Raw genomic sequence first — 21,452 nt, 5'->3', positions numbered from 1 at the left:
AATTCCATAGGAATTCCTTTCCAATTCTGCCTTAGTTAAATGTATACTTATTAGGAATCAGTGATGAAAGTATTTTGTTATGATATTCACAACACTACTTTACAAATCGGCAGACAGTTGCACATTGCTTTAGTTCTAAGATGTAATCATCCTTGTTATTAAAAGGTAAGGACAAGAACAGAACTTTTTTCTTAACTGGAACAGTGGCTCTAAGCTATAGGAAGGACCCCCAAAATTTAGCTGGTTTCTATGAGCAGTGTTAGGATACAGTATGATGTGACTGATGAATTATCAGCACTCAAATCATAGCTAGCAGAAAAATGGAGGAAAGGCAAGGAAAGAGGTGAGGGAAGAGGCAAAGGAATGTGAATCATCTCATCTCCTCAGTCAACATCTTTAAGTAAAGCCCAGAAACAGAGTCAACAGGCTAAGAAACAGATGCAAAGAGTATTTAACAACTCAATCACTATGCCAACGCCCTACCTGCTTGTGTTGTCATCATCATCGGAGTCAATGAAGCTGCTGGATTCCAGCTCACTGCTCATCATGGTGGAGGAGCTGTCATAACCAGGAGGGTGCTCACGGTGTCTGTCTAGTTTGGGATGGCCATTGATCCGAGGGACTGCAAGAAGAAATTCAATGGAGTATTATTAGGTAAAGAGGAAGAGGAAGGAAGAAACAGCACATAAAGCATCACTGAGGTTAGCACTGCATTCACAGTGTCAGCTGGGGACAACCCTACAGGAGGATCCCTATGCAGAAACTGAGTTATTTTGTAGAACCCGATTTCAGTCAACAGCTTGAAAACCCATTATCCTAGCATAACTGCCTCTTTCATAACTTGTTTATTTGTCTGTGGCTCAGTTCATGTGCTATACTCAAGACTGAATAGGCAAAGGCATAAGGGGATCAAGGAAGCAGTAGCAGGCACAAACAGGTATTATAATGGTATTAAAACGTGCGCTAGAACGGCAACAAGCAGTTATTATCAAAAGGAAGGTTCACAAAAAGATCTTGGGAAAGCAGCAGACAACACCACCTGAGTTTTGTATGGACCAGCCAAACAGCACAGAAAGCTTTAGATAACGTTCCCTGATGAATTCTATTAACTTCTCACCCGTAAAATCCCCCATTTCCCTGATCTGCCCTACTCCTTCCTATCCCCTTACCTATACCACCTTGTCTGGGCAATATGATCTTATCAAAGTCACATTGTCTTGGCCATTTCACATGCATAAGGTACTTCAGAACTTTTTTTTTTTTTTTTTTTTTTTTTAAACTAATCCCTGGCTGTGAGGATGATGTCAGAATGTGCAGACATTTCTCTAGGTAATCCCTCCAGTAAGAATGCCATTTACTTAAATGCACCAGTGGTTCATCTTTCTCTGGAGAAATTCTAAGGATTTTCCTCTGCAAAGCAAACTCCTCTGCCTGCTTGCTTTCAGAAATCTCTCTTAGCAGACCCTTAACCCACAAGTGCTCTAATTCATCAAGAACTGAAACAAGAAAGGCTCAGCTTGATAAGCCACCTGATCAAGAAACAAACATAACAGGGTTCTTAATATTTTTAAGCACATTTTCCAAACTCTCAAATCCTTCCCATATCCAAGGGGCCTGCTCTTCAATTACAGAATGGAAAACCTTCATAAAGGAGGAATGTCTCCACTAATTTTACAGAAAACTCTGTGCAACTGCAGACATCAAAAGTTCATTAAGACAGTTCTTGCTAAGTTTTGAAGTAAAACTGCTTGAAAATCTAAGAGGTGGCCTGGACACTGGGCTGTGAAGTCCAGCTTAGCTACCCTTTCCCACTGTTTCAGTTTGCTCATCTGTGAAATAAAAATAAAAAACTACTTTTCTCTTCCTGCCAGAGGGACAATGGGCCTAATCATTTATGTCTTTGAAGTGTTTTATTAAGAGTTTCAGTAAAAGGTAACAGATGTATAAGACACCATCACATTTCTTATAAAAGACATATTCATTCATTGCTGTAAATCCAAACAGTTGATACATAAGGCTATAACAAAGCCTCCTGCTACATCATTTCATCACTCAGCTTCTAGGTACACCTATAGACAGATAAAATGGTTGTGAACACTCTTTAACTGGCTACCCAGGAAGACCAAATCTTCTTTCTAGTCACAGAGCAAGTACTGAACTCCTCCTTTCCTTCAGTGGCACTAAGTTTTGGTTGAAAAGAAGCTGAAAAGTAGCATGTCACCCCTTTCAGAACTGGTATTTGTTTTCTATCCTGCGCTATGCTGAAGGGCAGTTGAGACTGTATCATTTATCCAAGTCCCAAACACTATTCTGCAGCTAGCACATAATATTAATAACAAGTGTGGGACTGGCTGCTGTCTCTGTGAACTGCCTTGAATTCAGAAAAGTGAAATGAATGAAGTTTATTGAATTTCCATTCCAGGCTCTGCCTCCAGAGCTCCTTACGTGACCTTGTTTCTCTGAGCACTTCCATCTTGTGTAAAATGGGGACACGACAACATTTTCTCTCCTAGAACTCTTTATACTGCACATTCTACAGTACAGAAATTCTTTCCTCCCATGACTCAGTAATCATAACTATCACAACAGGATCCCAGTGTTGGGTTGCAACACCAGATCTCACTGAAATACAATTCATCAGCTTCTCAACCGCAACTCTGACTTCAGAATGACTTTTCTTCATCAACACAATGAGAAGGGAGTATTTAAAGGCCTGAATTTTCAGTCCTGTCTGAATAAAAAAGTGTACATCTGTTTCCTCAAACTCTACAGTCTACTTTAAGCCAGAAATTGACTACTAATATGCTTTCAGCACCAGGCATGATCAGCAGAAAATAAAGTACCTTTGGGAATCCCACATCTGTACTCAAATGGTCTCCTAGCTCTGTTTTAAACTGAAGCTTAGAAAACAGACAATTACGCCTGCATATGCTAGATGCATGCAGATAGAAAGAAACACAGAGGCTGACCAAATTTTATTTTTTCTAAATTGGTACTAATAGCTTAGAGGTGGTATCTCAAACAGGTGATACGGAAATTGATACATCTGTTTATGGCACAGATACTGAGGAGGTCAAGACTAAATTGCATTGTTTCTTCTCATTGGAAACAAACAACTCTGACCTCTGAGAATCAATCTCAAGTAGTCCATTCTACAGACTCCCTGAATGTCTAACCCCAGCTACTCAGCCAGGCTTTAAAAATAAATTTTTCTTTCAAAGGTGCTTTCACCCAGAACAAAAATGGAAAAAAAAGAAGGAAGGAGAAGGGAAAAACACCCAGATTCCAAAGCTGAGAAAACAGCTTTCTTCATCAAATTAACAGGCTCAAGACAGTTAGAGTTCTGTCTGTTAAGGTTAAGGCGAATGCCACAAACTTGAACTATTAACAGGCCTCTTTTCCTTGTGTTAAGCATTAGATTTTTAAATCTTTACATTGTGCAGACTAAAATTCAAAATATTTCACTAGATCTGGAAACCTGGATGCTAATCCCAGCATCACACAAATAAGACAAATTCAACCCAATTTGTTCAGCCTCTGCTGAAGTATAAAAACCAAGTCCAGCCACCTTGTCCATTTCATTCTTAGCTTCTGCACAGTGAAACACCAGAAACTAGGGAATAAAATAATGCCTCTTATCACAACAGACTGCATAACCTCTACATGCATTCACTGGGAAACAGCTAACTTGCTTGACATTGGTATTGCTATGTAGCAGCTAGATGATAACCTTCAAGGCAAAGAGAACATGAACCTCTTGGCTCCCTTTTAAAAATACTGCAACTTTAAACTTAACTTCAGGAGCAGCTGTTGGCACGTGAGAATATCATCACCCGCCAGTAAGTATGTTGGACTAGCAGAATGCGTGCCACATTATCATCCACACAAGCTCTATGCAAGTTATCCTGAATAGGGAATGACAACCAAGAAGGGTGATGCACAGATAATACTTTGTAGCAAAGCATCCAGGATTCTGAGTTATGATGCACAGAGACTCTCAGCAAATGCAAATCTAACATAGTCCTAAGCAGCTTTGGGAGCTGGTTGCTGATTACTTAATAGCCTTGCTTCTGCTTAAGTTTTCTTTCTGACTCCAATAGGAAGCTACAGCAAGTCTTCGAAATTTACTAGCTGACGCATAATTTACAACAAATTTATTAGCCTTTGCCCTTTATAGGTTTTAGACATCTATTTTTAATAGAGGAGCAGTATATAAGCTAGAAGGGGTAGAGGTCAAAACACAAGCCATGGAGAAAAATGACTTCATTCCTCCACAGGAAAAATGATTTTATTAGAGCACTTGCTTTTCTTGCATTCCTTCTACTACTCATCACTTACAACTTATAAAACTAGTCACATCACTTTTAGGTGATAATGTTGATTTTATGTGCAGAAGTTGACATTAAACAGAGGCCTGATATTAAAAATAAGCCCCTGTCAGGGGAAGCTTCCCACTTCCAATTGAGTGGGTAGTAAAGATTACAGAAAACAATGAGCTGGATTTTATCCCCAATAAACTGGTATAAATAGGAAGCAATTTGGGCAGCATGCCTATCTCAGGAGAGAAATTTTATTTACACTTGTTTTTGATCATTAAGTACACAGCCCAGGAAAAAAGTTGCCAACACCATTTTCTAATCTTCCTTTTCTGCAGGAGTTCTTCTCTGTTTTTGACGCTAGGGGTGGAGGAGGGTCTGATCATCAATAGGTGGGTTGTCCTGAAGTACCTACTAGAAATCACCAGTCCCGTCTTTCCCATCACTAGTAACGATTAGACAGCACAGTTTCTTTATTTCATTCCAAGTGGATGGTCTAAAGGCTTTCCCACTTGTGGACCACCTTCTCCTCTCTAAAATTCCATCCTGCATTCTCTCCTCTGCTGAGAATTCTGGATGTCATCCGCTAGGGAGCATTAAAGATAGAGATCTACAAACTGCAATCTCCAAGCTCTCAACTAGACCTTGCGCAGCTGGCAATGAAGATTGCTATGAAAATGGGACATCTTTCAAAGTGTCACACCTCATCTATAGTGAGTTATTTATTCAGGAAATTTTTGTGCTCATAAATTGTCTACAAGCAGATGGTTATTTTATTGCATTTGCCATTCAGAGTCCTTTGCCAAATACTTTCAATAAACAAAACTAACTCAGCTGATTTGCATAGGAGATCTGTTGTTCATGTCTCTAACCACTGGACGCCAGTCAGCTGCTGCGTGTTGCTCCTCTACCAGAAAGAGGCTTCTGAATTCCAAATCCGAATTTGCTTTCTGCTAACATTGTAAAAGGCTGTTCTCAGGCTGTCTCTAAGCAAGCTTCCTTCAAAACTTAACTTAATATTTATGCCACTGAAGAATAAAGTAATTCAGCTGTCACCTAGGTCTGACTGCCTAGCATCAGATACAAGCTTTTTGACTCTATCATACTATTTTAATTCTTGCATGAAATGCTCTTGCTCTCCTGCTTGGTTTAAGATCTATGATTACAGCATAGAAGGCACATACAATGCATTGTGATTATTTTGCATTCTACATAATCACTGACAAGAGCTGAAACCGTTTGGCTTCTCAGCATATTCCACGATTTACATTTCCCCGAAGTACATTTTGGCTGTTGTTTCAGAGGCTATGAACTTGAAGCTATGACTTGTGTTCCTATAAGATGGAACGGACTGCTAATCCCATGAGAAATATTTAGTCTCAAACACTTTCCCCATCCATTATCAGGTAAATAATTTATCCCAGACAAACTGCATCAGCTCACAACCATTACAAAGAATTAAAGGCCAACATCAATGCTGTATGCTCTTTAGGTCTCAAAGGGGAATTTTCTCACAAAGGACAATTTTCAGACTGTGCAGAATTTTAACAAGCTGAATGCTGCCTCAAACATGCTGTGCAAAAGTCACCAATGGAGTGTTTTCTTTAGGACTGCAAGTCTCAGTGAAAGAGCAATACCTCTGTAGAACAGTGTTACACTGCTAGATCACCTGTGTTTGACAGTGGAAATGCTGAACTTCTGTTCATTTACTTTTCAACTGAAGTAACAGAGAAGATTTAAGACAAGTGATGCTTAGTGCTTACTAAGAATATTCCTGCATCACAAGAACAATCAGGATAATACAGAGGAAGCCAAGGCATAGAAATGGGATCCATGGGACCCATATTCTCCCCTCAGCCTGCACATCTCCCGTGCTAACTGAAGTATAAAGAATTTCCAGTTTGAAACAGTGCCATGGCTTGCATATCAGGTATTTTTCAATGACTGTCTGTCCCTGAGGGGATGCACTATTAACTCTGAGGAGTCACAAGGCTGGAATGCTGCAAAGTGTGCCACAAATCACTCAAGATTCTGCAGTGCCAGCACCAGTCCTGAGCACCTCAGGAAATGGAGATGTAAGGTCCTGTTTCTGTGCAAAGGTAACAGAACTTGTGCCAAGAGGGCAAGGACAGTCAGTACTCAGCCTATGCATCCAAAGGAATGCTCAAGAGCAATCAATGGATCCACTTTGGCAGAATCCAAGTTCAAGAACCTGGGGAGCATCCAGCTGAAGATTTTACCAGTGCTGCAATACATGAACATGGCCTTTGGTTCCAAAAGGGTTCCTGACATAAAACTCTCCAAAACCAGTAACAACCCTTCAAACTTTCACATATCCTTCAGATACAGTGTGCATTACATCTGCTTTATACCGTATACCTCAGTTACCCCATATAGACCAAGGTCACTGACTGCTTAGGAATCTCAGTTGAGATGAATGTTAATACCTACAGTGTTACACGCGGGGCTGTGCTTCCGGATAGCATCTGACCGGTTCCAATGGCCTCATCAGGTGGTGACACCACTTGTGACAATATCTCCTACTGGGAGTGGGTCTCTGAGGGAAACGCTGCTGTGGGTGGTGCTCCTGTTGCCTCTCTTGCTGTGGCTGGCTCCTACCGAAACACTCCAAAAACGGGAGTGACCATTTCCCTGCCCACACTGCGCCCACTTACAGAAATCTCCAGTGTGCACTGTGACTATCACTCTGTCCAAGTCCAACAAACATATCCAGATGTACAACAGCTTCCCACAAGTAGTTACTTTTCATGCATAGTGTGAGGAAAAAAAAAAAGAGCCAGTTCAGGGCTCCTGCTGGGACACTGATAAAATTCCATTCCTGAAGACTCAAAGATTACAAAAAACATATACATTTTTGCATGCTCTTCCTCCATGACATAATCCCAAGGAAGCCTGTGCCCAAGAGGTAGCCCATCTGGTGAACAGTGTATCTTGAAGGACTGGGAAAACAGAACAAAAAGAATTTGCATTGACTTTTTCACTCTGTCATTTCACAACACACTCTGCAATCACATCTGCAGGACACAAGTCACTCTTTTTCCATGGATCATCTCTGAAAATCCAAATCCCTTTACAGACACATTTTCAAGGGGATTCTGCAATACAGGACATATCCTTCACCCGAGAAGAAAAAACCCCAAATATACATATGTTTCTCATCCTTAAACTGCATACGCTTATACTAGCATCTTTAACAAGGACCATATGTTTCACAGCTTCAGCCTAATATTAATACTGATGACTGAGCAACTCCACTTGCTCTAGAGAAAGTTTAAGACAGATGGATTACTCCATCACGACACAAACCGCTAAGCAGGCAACTGTAAGAGTTCACAAGGTGTAAATACTGGCGTTAACTGTAACAATGGAAAACAGAAAAATTTCACCAAAATCAGTGGATGTTTGTCATGTGCCAGAACCACAGCCACAATCTAAAAACAGTCTTTGGATCTCATATACAAGGTCCTAGTTGATAAAGTTGCGTACCATGCACTGAAATCAAGATACCCAACAGCAGTATGCGCTTAGGTGCTGGCTATATGTTCATGTCCAGCTGAGTTCATTGAGGTCATTTGAGGTCTTTTTTCAATCAGAACCAGGGACTGATCATGTCTTGATTTCAAGCAGATGTTTGTATTCATTCTGGTGAAATCTGTGCTTGACTTAAGGTTGATATAACTCTGTTTGACGTATTTCAAATATTCTCTCAAACCACTTGCCTTGGCATTATTACCATGTACATCACTACAGCACCATAGAAGCAATGTTTGTTGAATAATTAACTTCCTACAGAAGGGCCAAATCTTCAGAAACAGTGAATGCTTGCTTCTTCTGTGCAATTTAATAGGGATCGCAATAGCTCAGCTCCTCTCAAGGTTCAGCCATTCGAACATTACACACTTTGGGAACAGTTTCACTTCTTTTGAATCGGGTCTTCAGGACAAACACAAAACAATGTAATATAGCATTAATTCATTAGGATTGGGCATTTAAAAGGATGATCCTTCCAAGAGACATTAAAATTTTGTCACAAATGTTTTCCAACTCTCCTCCTTTTTGACATGGGCTTTTTTCCCAGTAGCCTTTCTTAACAGCTATCCCTCAGAAGCGTAGGGAACTGGTACAGATGCAAGATGATGATAACGCAGAATAAATTAGTGCCTGCTTTTAGTATCATTAATGGTAACGTTGTTTAATATTACAATAGTCCCAACATTCTTGTGTGGCATTATTGTACAGTACCTCAGATGATTAAATTCAAAACAGATTTATCCTATTATTCCAAGATTGACCCAAGCTCTTCAAAAAGTAATACTCTCTAACATCACGCAGATCACTTTTGTCATCCAGCTCAGAGACTCTCCCATGTACATGCACTTTGCCTACTGATTTCCATTTTTTCTGCTTCTTTTTTTGAATAAGCAAGGTGTTTTCAGAAATGACTAAGCCTCCTCCAACCCCCACTTCTCTCATACAGGCATGTGTGTTCACTCTTGGCTTTGCCCAGTTTTCCCAGTTATATTACAAATTAGAAGGCATATTTCCTAATCAATTATTATTAACATATAAGAATAATAATATTAATAATAATCATCATCATATCTTTAAACTATTTACAATTCACCATTTTACATATTTTTACACTTGGTGAAGAATGAATCAATGTTTTTTAACAGGCCTTTATAGTTTTAAGGTTTCATAGGGAATAGCATTTTGGAAAAATACCTTCACTCCTGAAAATATCATTATCTTTACTATTCCAGTAATCTCCTTTCCCCTGTTCTCCCCTCAGACTAAGAGCTGCTTGTCTTCACTGATACAGAAACATACTTTCATCCTTTGCTCACCACTAGAACATTTCCTCCAGCTTTCGGTGAGGGCCAGTCTAGTTTTTCCACAGCTGTGCCACCCTGGACCAGGTAGCACGGTCCATCTCTCGTACACACTACCCTGACCCTCCCTGGCCCCACCAGCCACTGTGGACATGGTGAACCAGTGATGGGCAAGCACCTCGCAACCCTACGTGCTGCGACCTGCAGGCAATATTCCTGGGAAAGCACAATCTCATCCAAGCAGGACCTGCCACCTGGCTGTCTGCTCACTCCTCTGCGCAGCCCCCGCCTGCCAGCCGACACCTGAGGCACTGCAGGCCAGGCCAGTGGCGCCGGCGGGGCCCCAGCAGCTGGGGTCCCACGGTGGCTCTTGGCCATCTTCCCCACTGTGCCGTGCATAAGGGGCTGCTCACGTGGGGCAGGGCCTGCGTGGTCTTGCCAGGGTGCAGAAGCGATTCCTCCCGCCACCATAAGCCAGGACAACAGGAGGCTGCAGTGCCACAAGAAGGTCATGGGGATTCCGTTTTTGCGACTGGTATGAACTCAGCTGAATTTAGGCAGTTCCTGAGTGGCACTGAATTTAGAGTTCTTCCATTTAAACTGGAAAACCACTCACAGAAACAAAACATTCCTCCTGGGAATGGAATTCCTTTGGGGGTGTAGGCAATCTCCATCTACTCCTTGAATAACTTGAGACAAACTAATCTAGTAGAACCAAGGCTTTCATTTAAAAAAAAAAAAAAAAAAAAAAAAAAAAAAAAAAAAAAGCGAGAGAGAACGCAATAGAGTGTGCACGCACAGGCATGAGTGAGAGGGATAGTCCTACTAACACAGAATCTCCTTTAAGATCTGTAGTTGTAATGTTTCATGTTTCCAAGTATGCAAAGAGCACATGAATGTGCGTTTTAGAGGAGCTGCCTTGTGGATTCAGGAGACCCTCCAGAAAGAATAAACAATCCTTCTGCAATGCCCTCCACTGTGAAATCCCTCCTACTTGTTCTTTCTAATGGAGAAGGAAAGCAGATTTTTTACACGCAAGATATAGCACTGTTAGGGAAATGAAATGAGAGCAGCTTGCATCATATGCAGCACAGAAGACAAGAGCGAAATTTATATGGTATTTTTTATGATCCTTGGATTCTTCACAAGCATTAGGTACAAAGAAAATGGCAGGCAGAGATGAGTCGGGATGGATGGATGATGGTGATAGTGTGTATATTTTCTCTGTCTGCTATGACTCAATCTGACACGTGATTTTGGTGCAGCAGGACTACACCTGGAGTTCTGCAATCAAATCTGAACACCACATCAGTGGAAGTTCATTGACACCTTGAGGCCAGTTCCAAACAGCAAAAGAAACAGCCAAAACACTGATAACACAGACTTGGTGAAGGAAATAGCCAAAAGGTCCAGATTTAAGGTCCTTTTCCAAGGGAAAAATGGCATCAGTTTCTATATGTCAGAATGTCCAGGTTCTTTTCTGCATACTGCATCCAGGCAACAAAACTTAGTCCTATTACAGGGATGCAAATGAAAGACCCCAGTAAAATTGAGAAAGATTATATAAACACCCCAACCACAGGTAATGCTCACACCTTCCTGTATTCCCATATCAACCACAGACATAAATCCATCAGAAACCAGGCTTTGTTACTTCTTGTTCAAGTTACGAATTTTCTTCTTTTATCTTGAGACCTCCAGATCACTTACTTTCACAGTGCAGGTCAGCACATACCGAATCATGCTTGATCATTACCTTGGCAACACCTGAGCTGAACTAAAGTGCAAATTTCTCAGTAACAACTGTTCTTCGAAACTCATTCATCCAACCGCCCTTGCAACTTAGAGGCCTTGTTCAATAACTGCCCTGCCCTCAAGCAGAACAGCTGCCATAGCGCTCCATTAGAAAGTATATTTGAATCCTTGAATATATCAAGGATCCTTAACATATTTTGGCGCTAGTTCTGCAACTGCAGCATTCATAGGTGCTAAGAGTAGATCTTAAATTCAACCACTCCCAGTAACAGAGGGTAAGAGGATTCAGCCCACCCTAGCATTTCACTCCTAAACAGAACCGCTCCATTTTGGGAGGCCGCTGCACTAACAGCAGGTACTGACTCTTAAGAGTTTGCTGATGTTTAGAAGGGAGCAGACAGTGGAACTGGTGACTTTATAGGTGAAAAGCCACATCCACTATTGAGCGAGCAGGATCTTGCCTTTGCCAGGCTAAAGCATTCCAAATGCAAGGAACTATGAGACAGACAAAGACATCACCTAACATTCTCATTTGCTCACAGTCGAAAGCAGAAGTGGAATTGAGAACACAGGGATAATTACTTGTGAGAAAGCAAATTACAGTTGCTGCTCTAATTGCCCTTGAGGGTGGCCTGCCCTTCAATGCTCCCCCCACCCCCAAACATTTTAATCAACTGATGATGTGTTGCAAGGAAAACACTGCAATGAAGCAGTAACAGAGCAATGTCAAACTTAGTCCACCTACTCCTGCTGCTCCCACGTAGACAAGACACACAGGAAACAGGGCATCAGCTGAAGAGGCTCTGGAATCAGCTCATTATTTAGAAACAAATTTTTCTGTTAAAAAGCAGATTACTGCATTAACAGGTGGCACTCTGTCCAGCCACAGAAAATCACCAGCCTCTTGTTCCAGGACAGGCAGTTAACTGAGCTGTGTGTTTATTCCCAGATACATGTCCATTTTAAGAAAAAGTAGAAATTATGAAACGAAACACAGCCAGGTCAGCTGGACCATACCTAAAGGAGTTACCCTCCCTTTTTTCCTTTAAAGTCACTACAAAAAGTTAATAGTTATTTTATCAAGCTAATTACATAAAAGAGAAGAAAACATAAAAGGCCCATTCAGTCCTTATGGTACAGATATGAATACACACCACCTCTCCTTCCAATAGCTGAATGTGTACAACTAAATACCTAAATACCTGCACACATGGATCCCTCCAAGGCAGTAACTGCCTTTAAATTCCTTTTGAAAAAAGCCAGCAGAAGCAGATTATCAACCTGCATAAATTCCCACAGCTCCACTGATTTAAACAAAATCATACCCAACAGAGAACCCAGTCCTTTTTTTCAAAAGTCCTCCAGAATAGGAGCACTATTAAAAATAAAGAGGAATATTTTGAGTATTATACAAATACATACTTTTAAAATGTTCTAATTAGCAATGCATTGGCCTATCTGTGTAAATTAAAGCTTCAGTTTATGACTCTTCTTGTATCATTCAACCAAACTTAAACCAAAAATGGAAGAGAATTGTTGTTTGAGCACTTTAGAAGATTCACTTCAGTGTTTCCCTGTGCACAGCTGGATTCACTTGGAACTAGAACTGGTGAACAGCTGTGAGGTAGAGAGAAGAGCTCTTAGTCCAATTTTGCAGTTCTGAAGGGGCATTGATAATTGAGATCAACATCCATCTTTCAAAACACTCCAACTAAAAAAAACCTGTTAGATCAGAAGAGTTCACTGTCCTAATAGTGCCTCCTACTTACATATTTTCCATTTCCTTTCTTCCAGCCATATCTTCTCTCTGCTAAATTTTGAGCAAAAAATGTTTTCATCTTTACATACATTTCCTGTTTGAACTAGATTTTGTTTTATACAAAGACTCCTATACACTGCTCCAATAGATAAAAGTGGCTTTAACAGTAGGCAAATACGCTTCAATTTTAACCTTGTTTTATACCACCCAAACAGCATCAAATAGCCTTGAATTCCCAGGAAAGGCCTTCCTGTATGATTAAGGTGCATATTTAAATCCACAGAATTTCTGCAATCTGTCGGGGGCGGGGGGGGGGAGCATTTTATAAGTTTATCTAGTTTAACCAACATTGTCTGGAAGGAGAAAAAGCCATTACTATACTGGAAAAAGTATCTTCATGAACCATGATTACACCTGTTTCACTGATGACGTTCTCCCAAATATCCAAGTTCCTAGTGTAAATAATAAATTATCCTCCACTCTGGTTAATTCCCTGACACAGACAGATTCTGCACTCTACTCCTTTCGTCTTTATGCTCAATACCCATCTGGGAATTCAATACTGATGACCTTAATGACTTTCAGTCCTATTGACCTCCTGCTCCTATTCCTTCATCAGAGGATGGCAGAGTCCATTGAGACTGTCCAACAAAAGCCTTTCATTGTGTCACAGTGATTAGGACAAAGCATAGCCTAGGAGGTTAACGTATGTCCTCCTCGACTTTTATCAACAGCAGAGTAGGTCCCGCCTGAGGGACAAAATCACAAAGCACAAAAAAAACAGGTTGACAGGACAGGGAGTTTACACAGCCCACAGTTAGAATTTTGCTCTTCTACTTACGTTGCCTTGGGTGATTTTCATTTTTTCTGTGCTTCCAACAGATCTTTATTTTGCTTCCCTTCTCTTCCCTGCCGTGTGTTTTTTTCAAGTCAGAACAAGAACCTCATCCTGTTGGACCTCTCAGTTCCACACAGATCAGGGATTAGTGGAATCTAAGTCCGCCTGACCTGTATAGGTTTTAGCTCAATGTGCCTACATCTATATAGTTCCCAAATAGTTCATTAAAATCTTTTCTCACTTCATCTTGTTTGAAACTAAGGTTATAACAAAGGCTATAATAAACTGTTCAATCCTTCCTCTGGAACAGGTACTTCTTTCCCATGATACAATATCCAGGGACACTTATCTTCTCAGGGTGGGCATTTCATCACTCACTTTATACCAATGATGAGCTCAAAGTTACAAACAAACACTATGGAGTATGTGTTACCGTATCTCAGTGATCTAGCAGTACCATACATATGTTTTGCTACTCAGCATAATTAATACCCAGGGAACAAAGCTAAAGTAATGGTGTTCCTGTGAGGATCACTCAGCCTGCCCCTCTGTGAATTATTGGAGCTGTAATTTTGGTATTATTTAAATAAGTCTCTACAGGGCAAAAATCAAACGCACTAACTGCATTTATTTCTTTCTGCACGGAAAAGTGGATTTACTACTATTTCATAATGACAAGTGATGCACACAGCTTCTGCCTCTGAAGTGGGCTGTGAACCAGGTGTCACAATCTTGCTGCCCCCCCACCCTTGTCCGCCTTTTCATATGCCTATTCTTCCACTGTACATCCAACTCTGCAGCATGAAGACTCATGAAAATAATGTCTCTGCTAATTTATGACATTTGTCATAGAAGAGTCTTAAAGCCTTCTCCACTGTAAGGGTATTTCACTTCTTATAATCTTATTTAAATGGCAGTCGGGATACAGCGCTGAACTATGCATTTTGGTGAAGCCCTTTCAAATGAAAATAACACACTGTTCTGTTATTTTTTTTTTTTTTAGTAAATATTATTATGACTGCAGAAACACTAAGGAAATAGAATTATGTATTTCATGAGACCAAATGATACAGCAGTTGTTCTTGCTTTATGCATGCTAACAAGACTCACCTCTTGCTCACATGTACAGCCTGTTTCATGTAGGAGCTTTAAATCATTTTGAGAACAGATAACATTTGCATTACTGAGTTACATATACTTGTCTGAGCACAGCTCAGATTGATAGGAGAATCAGGAATTTTATCCCATTTCTAGCTAAAGGGAAAAGTATGAGCTAATTTCAGAGCACTAGAAGCCAGAAACTCCTGAACTCCAGCCATACCAGCTGATCAATCTGGATGACAGATAGCCCTAGATAAGCCACCCAGTGATCATCAACCCTATTCCCATGAATGTCCGTGGCAAAATATACATTGGCTTGAATGGGGTAAAATCCAGTTCTCTAATGAAAGCTCCATACCATATCATCAATAAACCAAAGCCATTTTTCTAAGCCATCTACCTCATCAGGGTTTAGCAATGACCAATTAGTAATTAGTTAAGACTGGCAAAGCTCTCTGAAGATGCAAGAGCTCCTATTTCAGCAGCAAGGGCTATCATAGAAAAAGTTACTGTGAAACACAAATCTCAGTAAAATAAAAAGACAGGCTGCAGTCCCAAAGTTTAGGTCCCAATCTTAGCAGTGTTAGGAAATACTCTAAACAGTCGCTGGTATCAATCCCACCTCCAGATTAACAAGAAGAGATCAGAGATTTATTTGGATAATAAAGGCACCCTCAGTGATAATGGAATAGGATTAATTTAAAAAAAAAAAAATCAGAAGGTGCTGAATCATTTTGCTTTGGTACATGAACCAACCCTTGGAACTGAGTACAAACTGCCAAAGTTAGCAGGTTGTTCCACAGTTATCTCATATAGACTTTTTTGTACCTTACAGCAATGCAAGTGGTCTTGGCCCCTGGCAAAGGCAATACAACAGACTCATCTCTGGACAGGTTTATCCTTTGTTTTTTATGGCCTCCTTCCAGCAATGCCATCCTACTTCATTCCTATTCACTGGAAAAAGTTATAAATATGGCTCCCTGATCGAATAACTGCATAAAACAGCAGCAGACTTTTTTCACTTCACAGACCCAGTCTCTGGTCACAAAGCTATATCCATGAAAAGGACTCCTTAAAATATTTTTCTATCCAACTTTAATGGTAGTAAGTCTCATCTGTAATTTTACATCACACTATAGTGACAAAACACACAAGCCTTCAGGGGATTCTGTCTAACACAACATCAAATTGCAACCAAAAATATACATACTCACTTCATAAGGAGACCTGACAAGACATATTCTAGTCACTGTTTGACAGGTCAGGACCCAGGGATCTCACAGTGAGGAGTGGAAAGCAGCAGTCAGTACACCTACCAAGTAAAAAGGATACTTTCCCATTGCAAACTGTAGTTCTGAAAATAGAAACCAAGTGATTGTCATGGCAGCAAATTAACAATACTGAAGAGCAAGGAGAACAAAGGCTGAAAGCTTACAGCAGACTCAATGGGCTCATAGTCCCAGAGGAACAGGACTATGGAGCAGCTGTGAAAAGACAACAGCACTCACAGCCCATACACTTCAGCATCTTCAGTACCTGCTAGTCAGCAAGAAGACACAACTTCTCTCGTTTTCTCTCATTTAAAAAATGAAGTGCTACATGGTGTGGGAAAAGAGGCCCCTTTTCTTTTTCCTATAGGACATCCTGACTCCAGAGTGAACAAAAAAAAAAGTAACAAGATCAGGTAAGTAAGTGCCTGCCATGCAGTGTTCTGAGGCATTTCTCATCATGTTAAACCAATGGCAGTCAACCATTTTGTAAATGTGATCCGTTTCTTTTCTCTTCTCGCGGAATTTCATACCCACTCTGTAAGAGTCACTCAAAAATGAGCTCCTCCTTACAAAGCTTCCATGCAGAGTTAACAATGCCATCATATTAATTCTACCTATTTAAAGAATTGAGAAGCAGATCAAGAATATTCTCAGAACCATAAGAAGTGGTGTTAAAGGCTGGTAGATGACAGTTCATATCTGTGAGTCAGCACTAAGCCAGAATTCCAGCACTGTAAGGTCTGCAGTATTGCTGGGGACAGCCTCTTCAAAATTAACTGAAGAATTGAAATTATCAGTACCCCAGTTTACCATAGGTCACTTGATACTTATTACCATGGTGCTATTGCCCTGTATTAAATGCTGATGGCATTCCTGACACTGTAAAACAAGCACAGTTTTTCCATCACCATGGTTATATGGGGCAGTCAGATACAGATGCACCTGATGGATAAGACTTCCACAAGGCATGGACTTGACTGCAGAAGCAAGTCTTCAGCAACTCTAGAGAAGAAACACATGTATAAACTGTTTTTCAACTAAAATTAATATTTGGTGATTTGGGCCTAGGAAGAGTCAATAAAACAAAGTTCTTGCATGTGAATTTGAATTTTCAGAGAGACTCTCTTGAATCTGAAAACAGACTATAAAGCACTCACGTGGATTGAATGAAATGGAAATTTTGCCCAGAGCCTCACAAACCCAGGCAGATGGGTTCCTTGCAGTTCCTCTCCACTCAGTGACCCAGACACTAGTCTAGGGAACATCATCTCAGACAGCAAGACTACCTTCTTCCCTATTCCTGTCCCTGCCTGTGAGCAGGCAGCACAGTAGGCAGACTACAAGAGGATCAGCTCACAACAGGGTAGAAAGAGCAGGAGAAAGAAGATGATTATTCCAAACCAAGCAGAGAGCACAAAAAATCTCTCAGCTGCCTCTTCTGAATCTCAAGTCAGTTTCACTTGTAATAATATAGACCCATCCACAAAGGCAGCCTGCAATAGGTGCTCTGGCTACATTAAGCTAGCAAGAAAGGTAGGGACACACATGAATGGAAAAGACCACATGCATTTAAGACAGGCAGACATTGAGAAAATAGTATTTTTAGTTCTTTGGTGAGCAGCCCTCAGGGCATAATCTTGCCATACACTAAATGAGCAGGTAAGTATCCTGCCAGGAATGTAGGGCATTCAGCAATGTCAAATGTAACTAAGCACCTTAAAGATCAAACCTCTAATGAAAAGAAATAGCACAAGGCAATAGCTTATAATATGCCAGAAGTCAACTAGCAAAGAGACAGGGACTACATTTAAGATGGCCTATAGTAAACTGGTAAATTGATTCTACAATGGAATCGTATGTTCTGTAGTAGCTTTGACATAGTTTTCCTGAAGATCTCAGTCCTGAACCTTAAACTAAGCATAACACTCAGGAATCATAATGCACAGGAGATCAAGTCAACAGCATCCTTGAACAGGGAAACTTTGCTGAGTTGCTCTGCTCTACCTAATGAGTTACAATAGTAGCCCCATGAGATCAGAATGGAAAATATATTCAGAAAGCACATAAAAGATCCAGCATTTTTAGGAGGAGGGGGGAAGAAACCCCCCCCCCCACACACACACAGAGGAGGCAAGCAATGTAGGAAGAATTTCAGCACTTCCCTTCCGTTCTGGAATGCAGCATTAAGTAGTGAAGCAGAACAGGAGGAAAACGAAAAGTGAGACCAAAAAAATCTGTCTTTTCATGCTTCCCTCTTATCAAGTTCACACGGGCAGATCTAAAAAACTAACATTTAAAACAAATCACCTTTTAACATTCTTGCAGTAACAACCTTTTTGACCATATTAGAAGATTCTCACTTTGTCGTTTCCCAAAGGAATGTGCAGTCAGTACCATGCAAAGACAGCTCACTGCTCCACCCGCTGTTTGAGTAATTCTCTTTCACTTTGAGCCACTGACAATCCGGAAGTGTTAAATAAACAGAAAGACACCTGCTTCTAATACACAATATATATGTGACTTTTAGTTTTCTAACTGGAGGCAAATACTTCAGTGGGTGAGTCTGTGAATAAAATCTGTGATGGCATCTCTTGGGCCCAAGTATTCCAGATCAGGACCGTTTCAGACTCAATGCCTAGCATCTATTAATTCTCGATTAAGCCTGGAAATTCTTGTCTGGCAATGAATGAAAACAAGCTTACTTTGACGTACAGACTAGAAGCAAGAGCTGAAGTTCTGTAATTTATGCATGTACCTTGGATGTACATATGTTTAAAGAAGGATCATCTGAGCCAATGTGCCATAGCTACACCAGCATATAACATTACTGCTGATTTAAGCCTAGAGAAATCAAACTTACTGCTGATTTAAGCCTAGAGAAATCAAACTATTTCAGAGGATTTGGGCTCAGATCTCACAATGTTAAAATATAAGACTCTCAAACTGCCTACATTGCAAACTCTAACACATCATACAGACACTGTGACCTACCTTTAAATGAGCAAACTTGAATAACAGAGGCAGTCTAGCCATGACAGCATGGAGCTTAGCATCAGCTAAATTATCACTCTCTCCAAGCAGATCATCTTCTAAAGCTACAGAAACGTCTTTATATCGTCAGACAGAATCTCCCTGCCACTTCACTACAGGCTGTCCAGATCTCCTAGAAAATCCTGAGCTTCAAAGTCTTTCAAAGCAATTAAGTTTTTCCATTAAAATAATAATAATAGTCCCTGAAAGCACACAGGAACCCAGGCATACTTCTCTTCAGTAGTATTCACGCTAAAGTAGTTCCGGCTCTGAAAGACTAACAGAAAAATTGTGAATGAAAAAGGGGAAGGAACTCACCATCTTCATGCCCTTCTCTAGTCCTGCGTCGATGTCTGTCTCGCCGGTGGCTAACAACTGACTCTGTTCCTGTTTCATTGTCCAATCCATCTCGACTACTGGCAGCATTTGGGCTGTAAGAGGACAAATAGGAAGAAGCAGTGGAGTCACTTTTGACAAAAAAACTGGTGCATCCATGAGAACGCTGGTTCAGAAGACCCAGACGACTATTATACAGATTAGCTAGTCTGGGCAGCAGCAGTGCAAGCTCCCCAAGACTGCTCTGCTCATCCCAAAATCACCTGAAAGGTGAAAGGACAGTTCAATCTCCCTGGCCTGAGACACTGCACTATTTGCAGAAGTAGTATCATTGTTACATCGAAAAAGCTGCCACAAAACATTTGCATGAAATTTTCATGGAGGAAAAACTTGTTGATGGGCAAAGAAAAGGAATTTTTTTAATGCACACTGCTCTTTGAACAGATCTCTGGTGCACTGATATTGCAACAGAAAGTCAGCTTTTGCAACTAACACACTTCGCAGGAGCTGGGAGCTCAGCTAAGTCCCATCGTGAGAGTTTTAATATCGCAAATTAGGAGCATACCTGCCTAACACTGGAGCAAACACAAAACACTTTTTGGAAGAACAAAGGTCATTGACTCTCTCACCCATTCAATCTCCAAAACACCCTGCACATCTCTCAAACCCTCCCAACCTCATTCTGAAGATCACATATTCAAGAAGCATATACAAGTATGCACAAGCTCCTCTGGTAATGCCAACAGAGGACATGCTCCAAAAGAGAGTTATTCTCAGAAAAGTACTGGAAGTGTGAACTGAATTGCCTTTTCTGCAATATTGCAAAGGTGTTTACCTAGGACAGTCCTGTTTATTAAACCCAGTGTTTCAACTCACTTCCTTGGTTGCTTGTTCATTCACAGACAGACTTGTTTCCCTGACAACCTGAGCTAGACATATGGCATGCTGATAGCCAGATAGCAGAAGCCACAACTCACTGCAGCCACTTTTAATACAGAGCTGTGACCTTGAAGGCTGAACTCTTACAAGTCACAGCAAGGCTCAAAATAATTAAGTGCACATCTGTAGGATATACAAAATGATCCCAGAACCTCCTCTCATGCTCTCAACTGTTTGAAAGTCACACAGCTACATCAGTGCAGCACAGTCCTCAATCTGGCAAGGCCCAGTGAAGGGCCATTATGAACAAATAAACTTTGGGGAAAGATCAGAAGGACCCTGATGACCATCTCAGTGGCCAGATTTCTTCTGCTTTTGTGATGGTTCTACTTTCTGAGAGTAACTTTTCCACTATTATAATTAGCCAGAATAAAAGGTTTCAAAGAGACAGTGGTTTAGGACCACTTTCTGGGATGAATCTAAACAAACATCAACAACAGCTCCCTAACTCTTGAACTTCCAGACATTCAGAAATGGCCATTTCTCAATTCATACAAACAATAATACTGCCTGTCACCTGTAATTCCAATAGATGAGTCAAGTCTGCTAGCCAAGAACAAAGCACTGAGTCTGTAAGACCACTTATTTGCAACCATCTGTTTCAAGATCTCTGCTGAGGAGGAAAAAAAAAAAAAAAGTCATGTTAGAGCAGAGCTGGCTGGAGCAAAGAGGGAGATACTCTTTTCGCCTTGCATAGAATTAGCTTAGCTCTTCCCTTTTCACCTCAGTCTCAATGTTTTTTAAGGATCTATGCCATTCTTGCATTTCATAAACTACCTTGAGGCATGCACATGGAAGGCAATGAGAAAAGCCTCTTGGAGTGCTGAAAAAGAAAACAGTTCTTTTCAATGGACTATATTGTGGAAATTGACCTATAGCTCCTGAAAATGCAATAGAACATGGTCTGACATGGGCTAATGCTCTGCTGTGAAAGATGTCCCTTAGAGGGTCATACTCTTCCTCTCTGTCCCATAGATTCCACCCATCAGAAAAACTTCCTTAAGAGCTTCGGTACTTTTTTTCTTATTCTTAAGTATGAACCTAAAAGATGCTAGGCAACAGATCTTTTCCACAAAAAAATATTACTCTTATCTATGAATTACGCCCCCTTCACTCAGACACACCCTAAAGTGATAAGAAGCAAGAACGGAACTTGCATGAACCTTGCAGACTTTCTTTGTTGATTAAACAAACAGTATTAGGATAATATCACTGAGAGCTTGTACAAGGATGCCTCCACAAAGCAACTCAGTC

At 40.7% G+C, this 21,452-nt stretch overlaps 1 protein-coding gene across 10 annotated transcripts in view; it reads right to left on the bottom strand.

Annotated features, from left to right (window-relative positions):
- DVL1 (dishevelled segment polarity protein 1) overlaps window positions 1-21,452 on the bottom strand; it is a 119,111-nt gene that overhangs the window by 27,066 nt on the left and 70,593 nt on the right. For all 10 annotated transcript variants that reach the window (XM_064525480.1, XM_064525481.1, XM_064525484.1 and 7 more), the window contains 2 exons: window positions 19,242-19,354; window positions 484-622 (listed from right to left, as the gene is read on the bottom strand). In XM_064525480.1, coding sequence (XP_064381550.1) covers window positions 484-622; window positions 19,242-19,354 — 252 coding nt within the window. The remainder of the gene's footprint in view (window positions 1-483; window positions 623-19,241; window positions 19,355-21,452) is intronic.

The sequence above is a fragment of the Dromaius novaehollandiae genome, chromosome 24 (genome assembly GCF_036370855.1).
Source record: "Dromaius novaehollandiae isolate bDroNov1 chromosome 24, bDroNov1.hap1, whole genome shotgun sequence".
NCBI lineage: Eukaryota > Metazoa > Chordata > Aves > Casuariiformes > Dromaiidae > Dromaius > Dromaius novaehollandiae.
The sequence above is the reverse complement of the archived record's forward strand: the minus strand, read 5'-3'. Positions and strand labels throughout refer to the sequence as shown.